Source organism: Podarcis raffonei, chromosome 3, assembly GCF_027172205.1.
Source record: "Podarcis raffonei isolate rPodRaf1 chromosome 3, rPodRaf1.pri, whole genome shotgun sequence".
Classification (NCBI taxonomy): Eukaryota; Metazoa; Chordata; class Lepidosauria; order Squamata; family Lacertidae; genus Podarcis; species Podarcis raffonei.
The window spans coordinates 61,485,713-61,506,593 of record NC_070604.1 but is presented as its reverse complement, the minus strand read 5'-3'; the positions used below and the strand labels follow the sequence as shown (position 1 = coordinate 61,506,593).

Sequence of the window (20,881 nt, the reverse complement as noted above, 5' to 3'; positions counted from 1 at the left end):
TGTATATTCTCTCACCTGCAGGTTTGGAGAGCTGCTGATTGATTGTGAGCTTTGATCAGCACTTGAATAATGAATACTTTTAACCTCTGACAGCCTGTGATATCTTCATGTTCTTGATGGGCCTTGCCTGTGGTACTGTTGATGACAATTTGTAACATTTCTTCTACAAAGTATTGCATTTTCCTCAGTGGTAGTGCCCTTTGAAAAAGGCCATTGTGGCTACTAGGAAATCACCTCCATGGTGATATGAAGAGAGGAATTTAAACAAAATTTCCCCGCTTCAATAAAAAGAAAGAATTCAGATGGTGCTGGATAAATGGAAAGGGGGGGGGGGACTCCTGAAATCCATAGGTATTAACCCTATAAGTAAGGTAAAGGTAAAGGGGCCCCTGACCATTAGGTCCAGTTGTGACTGACTCGGGTTGCGGCGCTCATCTCGCTCTATAGGCTGAGGGAGCCGGCATACAGCTTCTGGGTCATGTGGCCAGCATGACTAAGCCACTTCTGGTGAACCAGAGCAGCACACGGAAACGCCATTTACCTTCCTGCCGGTAAATCTGCTTGCACTTTGACATGCTTTCGAACTGCTAGGTTGGCAGGGATAAGCAAGGTAAAGGTATATTTTCCTATGGGACTTGTGAGGTTGTTTTAATTAGACCTTTCTTGTAGCAATCTACAGGAGAGGAAAACACAGGAAAGACTATAAAAGGAGGTGAAAACAGGGTATTTTTTGCTATGGAATATTTCAAGGATCACTTTGTTAGAATGCTAGATAGCAGCTAGAGGGTTAATCCCAGCTTCCTTATATAAGCAGCACCTTGGTTGCTGCTGTGTCAGGTTACATACATTTGCTCTGACAGCTTTCATATGGACTTCTTAAACACTGGAAACTGTTTAAGCTGTTTCTTCATATAGCACATTCAGGTAAAGTTAATATTTTTAATGTGTTAGATTATTTTTCATAGAACCATAAAATAAGGAATGTAGGAAAGAGTATTTAAGATTATAACAGGAGGTTATCATTTTTAAGAAAACCTGTTTTTCAGAGTCTCTAGTTATTACAGAAGCATGTTTAGAGGAAAGTGTCGAATATATTTGTTGCTGTTCTTAAAGAGAAATAAGGCTAAAAGCACAACACTATGCATGTTTACTCAGAGCAGAAGAAAGCCCCTGTGTACAGATTTTCCTTCCTTAAAAAAAGAACAAAATTTATAAACTGCTTGATTCATCTAAGCAGTTTTCAGGAAGTAAGGTAAAGGTAAAGGTACCCCTGCCCGTACGGGCCAGTCTTGACAGACTCTAGGGTTGTGCGCCCATCTCACTCAAGAGGCCGGGGGCCAGCGCTGTCCGGAGACACTTCCGGGTCACGTGGCCAGCGTGACATCGCTGCTCTGGCGAGCCAGAGCCGCACACGGAAACGCCGTTTACCTTCCCGCTAGTAAGCGGTCCCTATTTATCTACTTGCACCCGGGAGTGCTTTCAAACTGCTAGGTTGGCAGGCGCTGGGACCGAACAACGGGAGTGCACCCCGCCGCGGGGATTCGAACCGCCGACCTTTCGATCGGCAAGCCCTAGGCACTGAGGCTTTTACCCACAGCGCCACCACCTCCTTCCATATTTCCATTTCGGACTAAAACAAAGGGGCGATTTATGGTGCATAAAAAGGATTAAAAGTACAACTGTCGATTTCTTTAATGCTGATCTTGTGAAACACTCTTAGTTTCAAAATAACTGTCCAGAGTCCAGAAAGAAATAACTGGCCAGAGTCCAGAAAGGGATGAAATAATCCACATGATAGTCATGTGATACAAGTCAGCTGATACAGTGTGGACTTTGCCATCCCTTTTCCTCTCTTTTCTTAGCCTTATTGGAACTTTTTTCCTCTTTGCAGCAGACGAGCCCAGCAATGATTTCTTTCCCATCCCCATGGCATGTTTTTGTTTATCTCCTCCTGCTGGACCCAGGGGCCTCGGCCTTGGACAAATACATTGCAGCAGTATACGAGCACTCAGTCGTACTGGCAAAGCCCACCCCAAAGCCTGTTTCTTCTGAAGAGGCATTAAAACTGATGAACAAGAACATGGACGTCTTGGAAGAGGCCATCAAATTGGCCGCAAAGCAGGTACTATTTGATAAAGTGACTTGATTTATCCTGTGGTGGAGAGATCATCAGCATCGTTTCTTTTGACAGGGTGCACACATCATTGTGACTCCTGAAGATGCCATATATGGTTTCAGATTCACAAGAGAAACACTTTATCCCTACCTTGAAAACATTCCTGATCCGCAGGTCGACTGGATTCCATGTACGGACCCAAAAAGGTGTGTTCGGATTTTGTTGGTTTCATACGCAGCCTTAAAAAACAAAATGAAAAAACACCTTCAAAGGCACTTCAGTATGGTGGCTTCTTCCATCCTTGTGGTCAGTGTTATAATGTATGTACAGCTTCAAATAAAGGTGTTTTGGAGAAAGAGAGGTTTCTCCAAAGCACCTGGTAACTGCTGGGAAGTCACATTTATGGACTGCACAATCTAGATGGCTGATGGGCAGGCAGAGGATCAAAATCAGGACTCCAAAAACCCTGTATAGTAGATTAGACTGGGAAATGGTGACTGTTCCAAGCTTAGCCCGTAAGCTATGTCACTAAACAAGTAAGTCCTGAAAGACCTACACTGGCTCCCGGTACATTTCCAAGCACAATTCGAAGTGTTGGTGCTGACCTTTATTTTATTTATTTATTTTAAAAAAATATTCAAAATTAAAACAAAACGTATTATCCAAAAATATATCACCCTTGTTTCCCCCCCCGATTTTTCCTCCCTCTTTTTTCCTCCCCCTTTCCTCCTTCCCTCAGTTCCAGTCTTTGGTTTCTCTGAGACTGCTGTTTTCTGCATGTTACAAAGTTGTATAGATCCTCAAACTATTTAGCTGATCATTATCAATAAAAAGTTTGTGAATGTTTATTCAAAACCTGCCAAGGAGTCCAGTTCACTTTGTTGCGTCTTCAAATACTTTGTAAAGGGTTTCCATTCATCTTTAAAGTCACAGTTATCCTTGTCCCATAACTTATATGTCAGTTTTGCCAGTTCTGCATAGTCCTAGTACGTTTCCAAGCACAATTCAAAGTGTTGGTGCTGACCTTTAAAGCCCTAAACAGCCTCGGCCCAGTATACCTGAAGGAGCATCTCCACCCCCATCATTCTATCTGGACACTGAGGTCCAGCGCCGAAGGCCTTCTGGTGGTTCCCTCCCTGCGAGAAGTGAAACTACAGGGAACCAGGCAGAGGGCCTTCTTGGTAGTGGCGCCCGCCCTGTGGAATGCCTTCCCATGAGATGTCAAGGAAATAAACAACTATCTGACTTTTAGAAAACATCTGAAGGCAGCCCTGTTTAGGGAAGTTTTTAATGTTTGATGTTTTATCATGTTTTAAATATTCTGTTGGGAGCCTCCCAGAGTGGCTGGGGAAACCCAGCCAGACGGGCGGGGTAGAAATAATAAATTATTATTTGAATTTGGGTCCCTTCTATCTATATTCAATACTCTAACCATGACACCACAGTGATTTGTTCCCTTGTTTTGATGGTGTTTGTGGTTAGAATGACCAGACCATACTTCCTAGAGCACTTAGGAAAGGAGGATGAGGAAATGGAAAAGCAAGAGCAAGTATGGGCTGCCATTTTGATAGGTCAGAAGCTATTAAGGAAGAGCTCAGTGGCAGAGCATTGGTGGTTTTTCACTTTGCATGCAGAAGATCGCAGGTGCAATCCCCAGCATCTGCAGCTATGGCTAGGAAGGACTCTTGTCTGAAGCAATGGAGAGCCCTTGCCAGACAGAAGGAGTATGAGGTGTTCCCCAGCAGAGTTATTATCTCTCCCCTAACACCCCATACACCCAAACATACATGCTTTACAAATAATATGCCAACATTTACTTCTTGGCTGTGGAAAACCTACAGCTTCAATCACAGCTTCCAACTGCACACTTCTGAGGGCCAGAAGCAACAGAACAAAAGAGAGGGCGCTTTCATTTAAAAAAACATTTTGTGATGGATATCATAAGCAGCTGAGCAGGAAATGAGTTGAAAAAGAAATATTTTGTGTGGGAAGGCTTTTAGAGGAAGCTATGTTCACTTAAGCAGGAATGTACTAACTGGCATAAAAGATAGAGAGAAAGATTGCACTTGGAGGCTGTGAAGGAAACCAACTGGGAAGAGTACCACTTCCCTGCTTTCTGTGTATTTTTTTTATTAATAAACACTTTAGAAATGTTAGTTGGTTGTGGAATGTAATTGTACAGTATTTGGCTTCATAATGTCAGAATGTTGGGTTTAAACAATAAAATAAAATAAACTAGCTTCTGAAAACATTCCACAGTGACGTGTGATGCTTGAGATGAGCTATTTATTTATTTTTATATCACATAACCCTGAATAGTTATGCTACATAAATGCAGAACAGAATGGCAAACTTAACAGACAGATTTTGCTTATAATGCAAAGTGCTGGCAGGGTGATGGTGGAAGGAATTTGGAGTGGAGAAGGAGGTTAAGCTCCACCACCCCACTCCACCCCAGTCCTCAGCCACCCACTGTTGAATCAACTTCTTAAGAAAAGGGAAAAAGCTGTTGTGCTGCAGTTATGTATGTTGATGTGCAACATGTTGTTTTGTCCCATTTGCTTGAACCTTTTGAGGGTCATATTAAATGCTACATAGAAGGTAAGGATGCTGTGATGCCTTTAAGGAAGAACAGCAACAAGAAGTTGCCAGCTTGGATACAGGAGCAGTGTTGGGAAGGTCCACTTAATTCCCCACCTCCCCCAAGCTATTTTTCTAACCACAAGGAGAAAGCTACTGGGACAGACAACTCCCCATTTGCACGCGTTCAAAGCACATGCATTGACTGATGCACATGGTGTTTTTGACATGGGAAGGGGGCAGGGTGGGGTAGGGCAGAAAGGGGTAAGCTGGTTTTACGCACAGCCCGCCAATGTGTGTGGTGCCTCAGAACGCAATCCCTGTTCAAGTTGTTGCCTGTATACATATATTTTACCCACAGATAGAAAAATAACAGCTCAGATAAGGTAACTTTGAATGGATAAATGGCTGGAGGTCAAACATCCCCATTCCTCTAACTGACGTCCTCCAGTGGCTGCATTTCAGTTTGAAAAATTTGGGCAACATTTATCTCTATGTAAGGTCTAGTGTGGCCCAGAATATGTTTTCTACCTTCTATCTATTTAGGGCCCCTCCAGATGGGTATTTTGCAACATGTCACTGATGCAGTAATACTTCATTAGTGGTGGGTTAGGGGACAACCCTCACATTGTTTCGCTTTATTGGCTGTTCTGCAGTGCTTCCTTGATGTCACTGCATTAGTGCTGTTGGGGGGGAGGGGCACCCTTGCACGATGGTGCAACAAAAGTGGGACCAAAACAAAAACACAAAAACTGGAACATTTGTGTAAAAGGATGTGGGATTTCAGTTAGAAGCTATGAGACGTCCAAACAGCCCTGAAACTTTTGCAGGTTTAAACAATATTGAAAGCAGGATGGCATATAACTGCCCTGATGTCATCCTTAGCACAAATCATCCTGAAAGTGTAATAAAATGGAAATCTGAAGGGGCCCTTTATTTCCTACAGTCTGGAGGAACATGGGGCTACTCTGCTATGAATGCTAGCATGTTGCCTCGCCGTTCAGGAGATTCAACTAGGTGGTCTACCAACGGATCTCTCTTCCTCCAAGTCCTTCATTTCTCTGCTTTTCTCCGCTTAGATTTGGACCTGCCCCAGTGCAAGAAAGGTTGAGTTGCCTGGCGAGGCACAACTCTATCTATCTGGTTGCCAACATGGGAGATAAGAAATCATGTAATCACACAGACGCCAAATGCCCTAGTGATGGTCACTATCAGTACAACACCAATATTGTCATGGACTCAAATGGAAAACTCGTGGCACGTTACCACAAGGTAATTCATTTTTACAAACTAGGTATCATTGGCCCCACCCAGCCCCCAGTTATAATATTGTATAGGGTGCAATTGTTTTATAAAGTGGGAAGAAAAGGCAAGAGAATGTAGGATGCATGCCACATTTTGCTGTCTATTGAAGATGTCTTCTGCTGCTGTTTTATTCTGTTCATTTTATGGGCCATTGTATTCCTTTTACTGTACACAACCTATTATTCATTTTTCTGTTTTTCTGTTATGGGTTATTCTCCTGTGATTTTGCAAGTCATTTAGAGGCTCCCATGTGGGAAGCAACTAATACATTGAATAAATAATAATGATCTTATTTTTATTAACAATTTATGTACAGACTACATAATAGAATAAGAACACACTGATGGCATTGGCATAATATATAATAATAATATTTTTTTATTTATACCCCGCCCTCCCCAGCCAAGGCCGGGCTCAGAGCGGCTTACAAGCAATAATAAAAACAAGATGAATGATTACAACTTAAAAACAAAAATAAAAAACAACATTAAAATAATGGAACATTAAAATATTAAAATGTAGCCTCATCGCAGGAGGAGAAGGAAAAGAAAAAAGAAAGAGAGGGAGGGAGGGAATCAAATTGGCTCCAAGCCAAAGGCCAGGTGGAACAACTCTGTCTTACAGGCCCTGCGGAAAGAAATCAGATCCTGCAGGGCCCTGGTCTCATGAGGCAGAGCGTTCCACCAGGCCGGAGCCAGAGTTGAAAAGGCCCTGGCTCTGGTTGAAGCCAATCTAACTTCCTTAGGGCCTGGGACCACAAGGGTGTTGTTATTTATGGACCTTGAGGCTCTCTGTGGGGTATACCAGGAGAGGCGGTCCCGTAGGTACGAGGGTCCTAGGCCGTGAAGGGCTTTAAAGGTCAAAAGCAGCACCTTAAATCTGACCCTGTACTCCACCGGGAGCCAGTGCAGCTTGAAAAGCACTGGGTGAATATGCTCCCATGGCAGAAACCCCGTGAGGAGCCTCGCTGCAGCATTCTGTACCCGCTGGAGTTTCTGGGACAGCTTCAAGGGCAGCCCCGCGTAGAGCGAATTACAGTAGTCAAGCCTGGAGATGACCGTTGCATGGATCACTGTGGCCAGGTCGGGGCGGGAAAGGTAAGGGACCAACTGCTTGATGTGGCGAAGGTGGAAAAATGTCGCCTTGGCTGTTGCTGTAACTTGCGCCTCCATGGAAAGGGAGGCGTCAAGGATTACACCCAAACTCTTAACGGAAGGCAATGGCACTAATTGGGCCCCCGCAAGAGAAGGGAGTTGGTCCCTCATCCCCATGCCATCCCGACCTAGCCATAGGACCTCTGTCTTCGAAGGATTTAGTTTCAATCGGCTCCCACGAAACCATCCAGCCACAGCTTCCAAGCATCTGGTCAGTGTGTTCGGGGCCGAGTCGGTGTGGCCATCCATCAGCAGATAGAGTTGAGTGTCATCAGCATATTGGTGACAGCCCAGCCCAAAGCTCCGGATAATCTGGGCAAGGGGGCGCATAAAGATGTTAAAAAGCATCGGGGAGAGAATTGCGCCCTGCGGCACTCCACACACCAAGGAGTGGCGCGACGACATTTCCCTCCCTAGTGCCACCCTCTGTCCCTGACCAGAGATAAAAGAGCACAACCAGTTACGGGCTATGCCCTGTATCCCCACGTCTGCGAGGCAGTGGTCCAGAAGATCATGATCGAGGCTGCTGACAAATCTAAAAGGATCAGCAGTCCTGACCCGCCTCGATCCAGTTGTCTACGGAGATCATCTGTTAGGGCAACCAGAGCCGTCTCCGTCCCAAAACCAGACGGAAACCGGACTGAAATGGATCTAATGCCGATGTTTCCTCCAGAAACCTACCAAGCTGTTCAGCAACCGCTCTCTCAATTACCTTACCCAGGTATGGAAGATTTGAAACTGGGCGGTAATTGGATAGGTCTAAGGGATCTGATGAAGTTTTCTTTAAGAGTGGACACACCACTGCTTCCTTCAGTTCCCCTGGGAATGTCCCCGTGTCAAGGGACAAATTGATAATTTCAACCAGGGGGGTCCGCGCAACATCTGGACACTCCCTAATCAGCCAAGACGGGCACGGATCAAGGAGGCAGGTGGTGGGCCTACCAACCTGGAGGAATCTATCCACATCAGTAGGGAGTATCCGATCGAAATGGTCCAACACTGGACCTGAAGTCAGTCGAGGGGCCTCCAGTTCAGTTACTGTATCTAAATTGGCAGGGAGGTCACGGCGGAGCAACAGGACTTTCTCCGCAAAAAAGCTCGTGAATGCCTCACAGCTGTGGGTCGAATTTGTGCTTAAATTTGGTTGTCCTCCTAAGGACGTTATTGACCTAATTATTTTAAAAAGTTGTGCCGGGCGAGAGCTAGCGGATGCAATGGAAGCTGCAAAGTAAGATTTCTTAGCAGCTTTCATAGCCATCTCATAGGCTTTCATAAGCGTCCTATAAGATGTTCTTGAGGCTCCGTCACGAGTCCATCGCCATACTCGCTCTAGCCGTCTGAGATCCCGCTTCATTTTCCGGAGCTCCTCAGTAAACCAAGGTGCCCGGTTTCGACGGGGTCGCAGAGGGCGCTTAGGCACGATCTCATCAATGGCTGCCAAGAGCCGGTTATTCCAGTCCTCAACAAGGTCATCTAATGAGTCGCCAGGAGGAGCAGGGTTCCGCAAGGCTTGTCGGAATCTATCAGGATCCATCAGTTTTCGCGGACGAGCCCAAATAGGTTCACCACCCGAGCCGGGGAGGAGCGGGAAGTCAATCTTGGCTTTCAGAGCGTAGTGATCAGACCATGGCACTTCCACAGCGGGGAGCATGATCACATCTATGCCAGCCCCAAAGATCAGATCCAGCGTGTGGCCTGCTTGATGAGTGGGGCCCAAAACAAACTGGGAGAGCCCTAGTGTTGCCATGGAAGTCACTAGGTCCAGACCCTGTGAGGAGGGAGCGGCATCGGCATGGACATTGAAGTCTCCCAAAACCAGTAGGTTTGGGAACTCCAAGGCCCAGCCCGCCACCACCTCCAGCAGGTCTGACAGGGTGGCTGCAGGTGTGCTGGGTGGTTGGTACACCAGCCAGACAGCCAAGCTCTCCTTGGTGCCCCACACGAGACCAACACATTCAATGCCGGAGATCGCCGGTGATGCCAGAGCTCTGAAAGAGCAATCCTCCCGGAATAACAACGCTACTCCTCCCCCCCGACCCACAGTCCGCGATTGATGGAGGACAGAGAAACCTGGGGGTGTTATCTCATGTAGGGAGACTACTTCGCCTTCCCGTACCCAGGTCTCCGTCACGCAAGCCAGGTCAATCCCCTGCGAGACAAAAAAGTCACGCATGGTGGTGGTTTTGTTGCCTATGGACCTGGCATTGCACAGCACCAATGACGGAGGTGTGTAATCCTTGCTCTCCCTACCCTCATCCCTTGGGATGGGGCGTAGATTGGAAGGGGTTTGAGGATCACTGCATCTCGAAACCCTTCGCCGATAGAGATATCTAGCCCCACCGCCATTCCTCCCTAGCCCTTCAATTGTGGAAATCCCAGATCCCATACTAGCCTCCCCAATAGATGGGTAACATCCCCTCAATAACAAGTCATCCTTGGGCCAGGACTCCTGGGTCAAAATGGTATGGGAAAGAGGTGGAGGTCTGATAGGGTAAGTATCCCTAGAAGATAAAACCCAACCAACTGCACCCCAAGTGGGGGGGACAGTTCCATGGTGTTTCATTAACTGTCAATCCCCCTCTCCCTCCTGGGTTAATTGGAGGATTGTTGGTTCTATCTGTGGCTGTGGAAGTATTAATGAGGTATGTGTTATAAAATGTGGATCACTGGCCAACAAAGAGCCAGATTCAAATTCGAAAGATCTGTCCATCCTGTCTCGCCAGGAGTACAGTAGAGAAGGCTGATCATTCTGATAAGTTTTTGGAACATTAGGCAAAGGTCCAAATGTAGATTTGGTGCTGGATATCTCCAGATTGTCAGCAACATAGAATTATTTAGGTGTTGTTGCCATAGAAATGTCGGAGGCGCCAAATTCCTCATCTAATTTGGTGTCGTTTGAAAAGGGAACAGGGAGTTGCACTGATGTCTTTCTATGGGATAAAGAGCTGTTGGACGTCTTTAAATATTGTGCTCTAGGCTCTACTGTCCTTATATTTTGGGTAGAAATCTCAGTCTTTATACTCATTAGCCTCTTCTTCAGGTCTTGTAATTCTAGGCTTACAAAGTTCTTTTCTTCCTTCGGGCAATAAGTATTTCTAGTGTTGAGCTTGGTTTCCTTTATCCGCATTAGCTTTGACTCTATGCAAGGGACCAATTGCCTCCTAGTTTCATCCTTAAATACCCTCACTGGGCGGAGGGAATGGAACCACCATAGGGTATCCTTTATCTCCATGAGTCGAGATGGGAGGGTTGATGACCTAAAGGTCATAAATAGGCGCATGGTGTTTCTCAAGGTAGGCAGGAAGTGGAAATTTTCTAGATCTACATTTTGGTAATGGTAATTCAGGAGCTGAGACAAGGATATAGTAATTTGTCTGCGGTTCATCCACCTATGAGTGTATCGGTGAATCTCAAGCATTATCTGGTTCGTTTGCAAGACTTGACAGGACCTCACTTCATCCATAGTTTGAGTTGGTGAGTTATTAACAGAGTCATTTCTTATCATCCTTTTAAGCCCTTGGGCATTTAAAGGGGAGGAACTAGTATCCAATTGTTTCTCAATGTTAACTATTCTAGTGAGGATTTCATCCAGTCTTTGGAGAACCAGAACCATAGTTTCTGCAGACAACATGCAAATCTCTTGGTAGGGGTGCGTATCCCGAATTGGTTGAAAGCAGGCTCCTCTGATATCTTGTTCTAGAGGCATGGGTGGGTCAGCGTTAGGAGTGGGAGGAATCCCTCCTGCTCCTGCTCTTGCCCTCTTGGACGGATTAGCTTTTTCTGGGAGGAGGAGGGTCAGGTCATTGCCATCCTCCTTAAGGGGGGGTGAGGTTCCCCCAACGTTGTTACTCACTGTTTGTTCTATTTGCTCCGTTTTCTCGGCTTCCTCAACCCGCTCTGTTTCTGAGCCAGGGAAGATGGTGTTGGCTCTCTGCCGATTCTTTGTTTTAGAGGAATTGTGAGTCTCAATAATGGTCTTCTGGCTCTTTGCACCTCGTTTTCTCCTTCCGGCAGGCATTCTCAATAAGGAAGTGCAGAACAAACAGAACAAAGTGCAGAACATAGACAGAACAACCCCGAAAGGTGGTTCAATTGAAACAAAAATTAAACCTTTTAAAAAAAGTTTTAAAAAGAATGTTATTTAGCTTTTTTAAATAAAAAAATATACTTTTCAGGTTTATACATTTCACTAATTTTAAATTCATTTTAACATTTCAAAATTTGACTTCCTTCCCTCTCTTTCTGCGGTTCCTTATATTGATTTTTTATATCTTTTGCATATCCAAATTAACTTAATTTGCTCATTAAATATATACTCTTATAAAACTTCAGGTTATTACAACAATCCTACCAATGTTCTTACCTATTTACAATTTATCTGTCAGTTTTCAATAAACCGTTTCCATTCTGTTATAAAAAGTTTGTTATCTTGATTTCTTATTCTTCTGGTAAGTTTCACCATTTCTGCCTATTCCATAAGTTTTGGTATCCATTCTTCCTTCTTTAGCTTTTCATTAATTTAAACAAAAATTAAATAACTTGCAGTACACTTTGTAGGTCACTTTTAAGTACAATAGTTTCTTTTTAATATACCCACGTACCTTAATGGTGTGTGGGTGGTGGTTTGTTTGTTTGTTTTTTAAAAAAGGTGTTATCTTTCCACAGTTCAATCTCTTTATGTCGGAACGCCAGTTTGATTCCCCCCCAGAGCCTGAATTGGTGACCTTCAATACTGCCTTTGGGAAATTTGGTCTTTTCACCTGCTTTGATATTCTGTTCCATGACCCTGCGGTGACCTTGGTGAGCAAGCTGCAGGTGGACACCATCCTCTTCCCAACAGCTTGGATGAACGTTCTCCCACATCTGACTGCCGTTGAATTCCATTCAGCATGGGCTATGGGCATGCGTGTCAATGTTCTGGCATCTAATACCCATAGGCCTAGCTTGAAGATGACAGGTAATATACAGTTTTCAATAAGATTATGTATAACTAGTTATACACTAGTTGGCTGGCCTCTCCCATCTTAGGACCCCTCCAGATGGATGTCTTTGTTTTTGTTTTCTGAGGGTGCATTCTGCAAGGCCACATTGATGCACTAATAAAGCATTCATGGTGGAGTTTTGCTGAGCTGTCCAGAAATCATTCTGCTTTATTAGATGGTGCTTCCCCAATGTTACTGCATCACTTGCACTGTAGCAAAAGGGGGACAAAAAAATAAACTGGAACTTTTGCGGCATAAACAGTTGCAGGATTTCAGCAGGGCATGCACTGATTGGAAATGAAGTAGATGCCAAGAGTACTTTTAATGTATTTTTAATCTTTTGTTGGAAGCCACCCATAGTGGCTGGGGAAACCCAGCCAGATGGGTGGGGTATAAATAATAAATTATTATTATTAATAATAATATTCCATTATCATGATACCACCGAGAACACAAATCATTATGAAAACACAATAAAAAGAACAACTGGAGGTGCATTTAGTATGCCCGTTCCAAAATTAGGTTTGGAAAAGTTCATAGGACTTCGGAGTTGTGATCATGGCAAAGAATGGGCTGTATTTCGCTCTCTTTTAAACAAAGGCAGACAATTTTGCCTCTGATTTGGCCTTTAGTCGCTATAAGGAGCCTCTGGGCCTGAGCTGTAGCAGAACTTCTGCTTGATCAGGTTGTCAGCAATGCCAACCGGAGGCTTTAATATTTGATTCTTCACTGGGCTAAGTCTGGACCAAGGAATCTGTTTCATCCTAAGTCTGGGAATGAGGATATTCTTCTCAGTGTTTCCCCTGCCTGACAAAGTGACAATCATCACACCCAGATTGAAAGGAGTACAGCATGTGGGTTTTGGGTGTGTGAGGGTATGTGTTGGTCAACTTAAATGGGTGCTGTCTGCGGTTATGACAGGACGGGCAATATGAAGCAGCTGCTTCTGTCTTTCTGTTTTGTGTCGTTCTTAGGCAGCGGCATCTATGCACCGGATGGATCCCGAGCATATCATTATGATGCAGAATCAGAGAAGGGGCATCTTCTGGTTGCAGAGCTCGATTCCCATCCTTCTCTTTCTCCTACCCATCCTGCCCCTGTGAACTGGAGCTTGTATGCCACAACTATCAAACCGGTCCCCAAAGACGGTGATTTCACAGGATTGATTTTCTTTGATGAATACTCTTTCTCTGAACTCGCCAAAGAAGCTGGCAATCTTACCGTCTGCCAGGGAGCGCTCTGCTGCCATTTGAGCTACAAAATGACAGAAAAGCAAGAAAATGAAGTTTATGTGCTAGGTGCATTTGACGGCCTTCATGAGGTCGAAGGAAATTACTACTTACAGGTCTCTTTTTATCTTCTTATGAGGGAAGATGGGATCTCATTTTTATTCATCATTGGAGAGAGAGGAGGAAGTTCTAGATATATTGTCGTATATTGCCATAGAAACATAGGTCGTGATCTGGCTCAAGTTAAGCACTTTTAATATAATGTCCTACAAATTTCAGCTGGAGAGTTGAATTTAATTTTCCAGTTTAAATTACTGGAATTCCATTGCTTCCCAAGACGGAGGACAACAACAACACAACAAGAATATGTGCTTCCTTCTTGGCTGGCTCGTGCCCAGAATAAAGGAAAGAAGAAAACCTAATTCCAAAGTCTTAGTAACTTGGTTGTAGCTAGCTGAACTTGGAACAAAGTTCTAATGAGTTCAGTGAGGCTTACTCCAAAGTTAGTGTGCAAAGGGCTGCAGTCTAAATATGGCCTTCTAGCCCCATGAAACGCTGTCACTGATAATTAAGACTGTGATTGTATATGGTATGTTTAGTTATTTAGTTCTGGAGTAATGAGATATGCACCTGTTTCATAATTTTGGAGACCAATGTGCCTGTAGTTGTGTGTGGAAGTACACTGGAAACTAGGTGAGGGCTGTCAGATGTAAGAAATCAATGTTGGCTTTTTGACTTCTTACATTTGACATTTGTAGGGTGTTCTTGTTGCAGCTAACACCATCAAGGAAACTTCTTGAATCAACTGAGTGAGCAGTTGGGTGGGTTTTTTATTTATTTATTTATTTATTTATTTATTTATTTATTTATTTATTTATTTTCAATTTATAGCCTGCCCTCCCTCCCAAAGGAGTCCAGGGCAGCAAACCACAATTGATAATTTAAAACAATTGTGCATATTTAAAAACAATTCCAACACAGATATGGACTGGGAAAGATCTCTACTTAAAATGCTTGTTGGAGAAAGAAGGTCTTCCATTGGTGCCAAAAAGACAACAGAGATGGAGCCTGTCTAATGTTGAAGGGGAGAGGATTCCAAATTATTAAGTGCAAGAATACTAAAGGCCTGAGTCCTACATGGTGCAGAATGGACTTCCTGATAAGATGGTATCTGCAGGAGGCCTCACCTGCAAAGTGCAGTGATCACCTGGGTATATAAAGGGTATATAGCTCATATAATACTGTATTAGTACTGCAACAGTTCTTATTGTTCTTATACTGTAACCAACTTAGTTGTATTTTAAATCAGCGCCATTGTTGTGATGGTACAGCAGCAGTAAAATTTATATTTATTCTGAGTGCTCTCCCAATGGTTTGCTCTTCTTCCTTTTAGATATGTACATTGCTGAAGTGTGCAAGCGCAGACCAACAGACCTGTGGCCAGCCTGTGACAACTGCTCATACCCGCTTTGATTTCTTTTCTCTCAGTGGCACATTTAGCACTAACTATGTCTTCCCAGAAGTCCTGCTCAGTGGAGTTCAGTTGGCACCTGGAGAATTTCAGGTAGGGCGGTGCTTCTAGCAAATGTTTTCTGGCTGAGATGGAAAAAACCTGTGGCTGTATGGTATCGGAATGGAAACAAATTCCTTTAAGGATGTTATCATAAACAAAGTTCAGGTGGCTCAGTAGCCTTTTCAGGACAAGAGTGGGCTTCTGAAAGAAATCATGCTACCTCTGTCGTGCCTTCGGCTGTACAGGGAAATCTATGGGGGCTGCACAGACTGTTGAATACGGCCTTGGTTATTAGGCCAGGAAAGCCACTAGCATGGATTATTATTTTTTAGTGGCCTACTAAAAATTGTCTTCTACCAATTGGCTTGGTAGAGGAGAAACAGATCTCTCCATCCCTTCTATGATAATTCACTTTTCTGAATGGATTTCTACATATATTTGCCTATATAGTTCCAAAGGGAAGTGCAAAGGGAAGCATCAGAACAAACAGAATTTCCTTCTCTTCCCCTCCAGCACACACCCTGCACCATCTCCAAATCCAGTGCTTCTTTCTGGGGGGACGCAGGGGGATGCATACCCCTGAACATTTTGTGAATCTTTGTACTTTTGTCCATTTACTGTATTTATTTTCCCCGATTTGAACTATGAAATGGTGATTTATTTATTTTTTGTCAAAATGAGAGTACCCCTAAACATTTTTTTTAAGACAAAAAGCGCTGCCCAAATCTGATCTGGAGGGTTGGGAAAAACCTTCAGAACAGATTTAAGAGGGACACGTGTGCAGAAGGAGGGATGGGGGGAGAATGTTCCATTGTGCGAGGGAAATTATTGTTCTAACAGAATGTTCACTTTAGTGCTATGTTGCATAAAACCTATAATATTGATATTGTGTGCAACTATTACTTTGTAACTGTTCCCTCCTCTTTTTGTTCTCAACTAGGTTTTGAGTGATGGACAGCTGGTTACTCATAATGGTACATCGAAGCCAGTCTTAACGGTGACACTTTGGGGCAGGTGGTATGAGAAGGATCCTCCACATCCCTACATAGTCAGTGGGGTTCTTTGAGATGTTCTGAGCCGGACAGTTCACAACTGTGAAAGAACGCAAATTGCTTTTTGTTGACTCTGACATGACTGGGCTGCTACAGCTTGCTGTGATGGTCACATAGATTATTTTGCTTAGTTGTTGACCGTCAAATCCAAAAGAACACAAGTTCCTCGAAGATTGCATTAATAAAGGTCAAAGAATTAATTTTAGCTACTCATCTTTTATTCTTCTTCAAACAGGAACACTTTCTGAGTTTCCATTTTCTTATTCCTGAAATTCCCTGGGGTCCTTGGTTGTTCACTTCTATCAGAGAACTAGGCCTCTGCACTTTATGTGCACCATAAATATTCTGGGAGAAAAAATGGCTCCTGTGACAATCTTATTTTGATGACGTTAAGGTGATGCTGCACTTCACAGCTGCAACAGGGCATGGACTACGGCAAACATGGCCTTATACACCATGTATTTAAAGCTCATGATTTCCCTCCAAGAGTTCTGGGTATTTTATACTTTAAGCGTGTTAAGGGTGCTGGGAAATATAGCTTTGTGGTGGGCAAACTACAGTTCCCAGAATTCTGTGAGAAAAGTCATGTGCTTTAAACATACAGTGTATACACAGGATTTGCTATATAACTGGCACTCTTGTTTTCCTCAAAATGGAGGATAGATTTTGAATTGAAAGTCAGAAGAGAAATGTCAAGATAGGCAGCAGAACATGCTAAGAATCCTCCTGTGATCAGGATTCCTGTTTTATCAGAGTTCCCCAGTTGCAATGAGGATTTTACACTCTTAACATGGAAAGGAATGATATAGCTTGCACACAGAGGGGCATTGCAAGTGTCCCACCCCAACCCCACACTTACCCTACAGGTGTTTGCCTCAAATGTATCTTGCTAGAAAACAGTGGGTGGCATCCAATCTTCCTTTCCTCTCCCCTCCCCTCCTCTCAGATTTGCTCCAGAGGTTCCTCTGGATCTCTGGAGCAGATCTGAGATGTGTGTAAAGATTTGGGGAAAGTCTGAACCACTTGTGCACAGATACTGTGGCTCACAATCCGATGCCCTATGTGCCTTTCAAGTCAGCAGTGACATGATGATGAGGCTGCCTTAACACCACCCACTTCCGTCTATAAAATGGATGCAAAAAATCTTCCAAAAAAGGAAGTATTGAAATATTATTGAATCATTTTATCCGGTCACCCTGATGCTGCAAAAAGGACTCAACACGTACACAGGAAGGAGAAAGCCTGACTTCTTTTAAGAATATTTGCTCTCTGAATGGTTTGCATATCAAATGAAAGTGTCAACATCAAATGCTATCTATATATCCCCTATCACTGCTCCAAAAGGAGTTCCATATGGTGTCACAATGAATTATGAATGCAAGGATAAGTTACTATAGCTCTTCCCCGGCTGGAACAAATTGCTTTCTTCTTGTCAATATCTTCCCTTAACAACCTTTTGGTGTTGCTGGGGTAAACAAGAAGCACTTGCTTCTGCTTCAGGGACTGCAGCTCTCTCAAAATGGTTCTTAATCCTTCGATGCTGAAATGAATGTCAAACCATATTAGCACTGCAAAGTGCAGCTCATCATGTTAAGTGTCGTTTGGCCTGGAAAGGTTTGGGCATCAAAACACAACAACGATGAAATGCTTTTTAATTGCTTGCACAGCATTGCAAAACAGGTAACATTTTCAAGCTGGTAATATTTAAAGGCTAGTCTGCCCTGTGCTTGTAAAAGAGTTAATTAACTTTCTCGTCAAGGGTGGTTCATGAGTCAGAGTAACTACTGCAGAAGGACTTAAAATGAGCAATGAGAAGCTGAGACAGAAAGATTGAATTCCATGAGCTCTTACACGGTTTAAATGGGCTATACCCTTTTCCAGACCAAATCGGAAAGTTCACTGCTACCGATGGGTTCACTTGCAATGGTGGTGTCAGGGGCTGGACTGAGGAGGAATGGTGGGGGACGCCACGCCTTCTCCTGAATCTTCCTAACCACAGGAGGACAGTATAGATTTAGAACAGTGGTTTGCAGAGGGGCATAGTTCAGAGGCTGCAGAGGGCAGAAGCTGGGAAATATTGGAAGAGGAATAGCAGGAAGAAGAAGAAGCACCAGGAAAGAGACAGCTGACAGACTCAGTGTCCTTGAAAAGCATTCCTGACCCCCTCCCCCTCCCTGGACCAGGCGGGCATTGCAGGTAGTAAAACAAAGAGATCAGGGGCAGAAAGCTCAGATTAGCCCATGCAGGGGTGATGCAGAATAGGAACAATGTAGGCGGGTGGGACTTGGAGCAATGCCATCATGGCATAGAGACTACATCCCTTTCTCTCTCTCTCTGAATACTGAATAAATTATGTGGTAAGGACTCTTCACATTATCTGCTTTCTTTTGGCTGCCCCCAGGGGAAGGATAGTATTCCCTGAGCCTTGACAGGTGGTGGGACTGTTGAGATGGCTCACCTTTGGTAACTGGTGAAATCAATTTATTTGCAGGATTGCCCTACCCCAAATGTGTCCACACAACTGCTTCAATCTGCAGTTCTGGTACTGTTACAGGTGCCACATAATACTTGTTCCACGTTTGTAATAAATTGATGTTTTAGTGCCGCATCACCCACACTTTGGAACACACAGTCAATTGGCATTAATGAAGTGTCTTCTCTTGCTAAAAACATTTAGGCAAGCCTTTCCAGGCATGCAGAATGTTGGCATTCAAAATTCACGCTTTTCCAAATGTTGTGATGCCGTTCTCCAAACAACGATTACAAAAATGCATATGTTAGAGGGAAGTGTGCATAAAAATGAAGTTATGGGTGAAAATAACATATGGAAGTTAATTCTCTGGGACAAATTGCTTGCAAAAAATGTGTGCATTAGTCAAAACCGCATTCAAAAATGTTTTAAGAATTTGCAAAGGCTGAACAATTTTCACGGCTTTTTTTAATAGAATAATTGCTGCAGGAATGTGAAGAACTGAATTTCAGATTGGAAAAATGAGAAACTGAGACACTGAAATTGACAGATCCATCTTTACTGTTAATCCCCCTGGCAGATGAACAGTGTGGTTTTTGTGGAACCTCACCAGCTGAAGACTCCTAGCATTGGACTTAGCACAGCATACATCCCCACCCCCCCAAAAAAACCCTCGTTGTTTGTGAAATCAACACAGGAACCTTATCTGCTGGTAGGGGTGTGAAGTAAAGAGTGGCACTGTGGTCTAAACCACCGAGCTTCTTGGGCTTGCCACACGATGGGGTGGGCTCCTGCCAACCTAGCAGTTTAAAAGTACACCAGTGCAAGTGGATAAATAGGTACTGCTGTGGCAGGAAGGTAAGTGGCATTTCTGTGCACTCTGGCTTCCATCATGGTGTTCCGTTGCGCCAGAAGCGGTTTAGTCATGCTGGCCACATGACCCGGAAAGCTGTCTGTGGACAAACGCCAGCTCCCTTGGCCTGAAAAGCAAGATGAGCATCACAACCCCATAGTTGCCTTTGACTGGACTTAACCGTCCAGGGGTCCTTTACCTTTTCACCTCAGCCCTGATTGCCCATTCAGAAGGGAAGACAGAAAGAAGACAGGAATAATTATTTTGGTGATGGGACATAAGTTAAAGTGCAACATACACATTTTGGGCATTTCTGTAATTTTACCCCTAATTTCCTGACTCTCTGAGACAGGGAGTAAGTCTGCAATCCTATAGCCATTTATGTGAGAGTAAGTCCCATATCGACTTGCACAGAGTTGCCCTGTGACTTCCTTTTTTGCCATTGGGAAAAGTAGACTTGGTGGATGAGAGGGAGTCAGAATCAATTGGGACTTGGAGCATTGCAGAGGGATTGTGCTGGACCTTCAAAAGAATGTGGAGCTGGAGTAACAATTTGAGGAAGGGCATTACATGTCTTAGCAATGAGAGAGTGAATGGCTTCGGCAGCAGGGGATGAGGTGGAAGTGAAAGGACAATGATGTGGTAATGAAGGTCCAAAGAGAAGGCGGCAGAAGAAAGCAAGGTGGAAAACAATCACAACATGAACTGGAGGATAGGTTGGAAGGGGCAGAATTTTGCAACAGGAGAAATGCCATGGCTGAGCTTTTTGTTTTTGTTTTAAAGAGGGGCAGGGAGTAATGAAGCATAAACAGGGGTGTGAAATTTTGGTTTGGGAGACCAATAGTCAGAAGTATTTTTAAAAAGATAATGGAGACTGAAAGGCAGACATTCTCCACCCTCATCCTTCTATCACGGAAGGAGCCTCCATCCCCATTGTTCAGCCCAGACACTGAGGTCCAGCTCTGAGGCCTTCTGGCGGTTCCCTCACTGTGAGGAGTGAAGTCGCAGGGAACCAGGCAGAGGGCCTTCTCAGTAGTGGCGCCCATCCTGTGGAACGCCCTCCCATCAGATGTCAAAGAAATATACAACTGTCTGACTTTTAGAAGACATCTTAAGGCAATCCTGTTTAGGAAAGTTTTTAATGTTTGAGATGAGGAAGTGTTTTTAATATTCTGTTGGGAGCCACCCAATGTGGCTGGGGCAACCCAGCCAGATGGGTGGGATATAAATAAATTATTATTATTATTATAGCACAAAAGCAAAGGTAACCATGTCCAGTAATCTAAACTGGAGATGAGGAAGTGGCATCCAGGTTAGCTGGCATTGGAGCTATGGATGCAGTCGGCATTTAGTTATAGGCTGAACAGAGCTGCCTCAAATGACTACTGGTATTTTCCAGAATTGGCACTTTCCACAACTGGTGCTTTCCGTGGTTTCACAGGAGGGTTGATAGTAATGCTGCTGTGCTTGAAACACACTCACATTTTGCTGTCCAGGAAAACTATAAAAAACACACACAACCAAACCAGTTCTGTAGGTTTTCCATGTGATTAATATTTAGCTAGGGAAAGGTAAACTGTGGGACAACTCTAAAAATAAAGGGTGTTAAAAAGTTTTACACTGAATT

The 20,881-nt window shown here is 43.9% G+C and overlaps 1 protein-coding gene across 2 annotated transcripts; it reads left to right on the top strand.

The window, feature by feature from the left end:
* The first annotated feature begins 905 nt into the window (after positions 1–905).
* LOC128410546 (pantetheinase-like) lies at positions 906–16,131 on the top strand. Of its 2 annotated transcripts, XM_053381937.1 has the most exons (8): positions 906–924; positions 1,892–2,122; positions 2,192–2,322; positions 5,776–5,968; positions 11,821–12,112; positions 13,112–13,482; positions 14,760–14,930; positions 15,820–16,131. In XM_053381937.1, the coding sequence occupies exons 2-8, from the start codon at positions 1,907–1,909 to the stop codon at positions 15,943–15,945; spliced, it is 1,500 nt and encodes a 499-aa protein (XP_053237912.1). In that variant the 5' UTR covers positions 906–924; positions 1,892–1,906; the 3' UTR covers positions 15,946–16,131. The 2 variants fall into 2 exon arrangements, with proteins under 2 accessions (XP_053237912.1, XP_053237911.1); XM_053381936.1 differs by lacking the exon at positions 906–924 and having other exon boundaries at positions 1,848–2,122.
* The last annotated feature ends 4,750 nt before the right edge of the window (positions 16,132–20,881 follow it).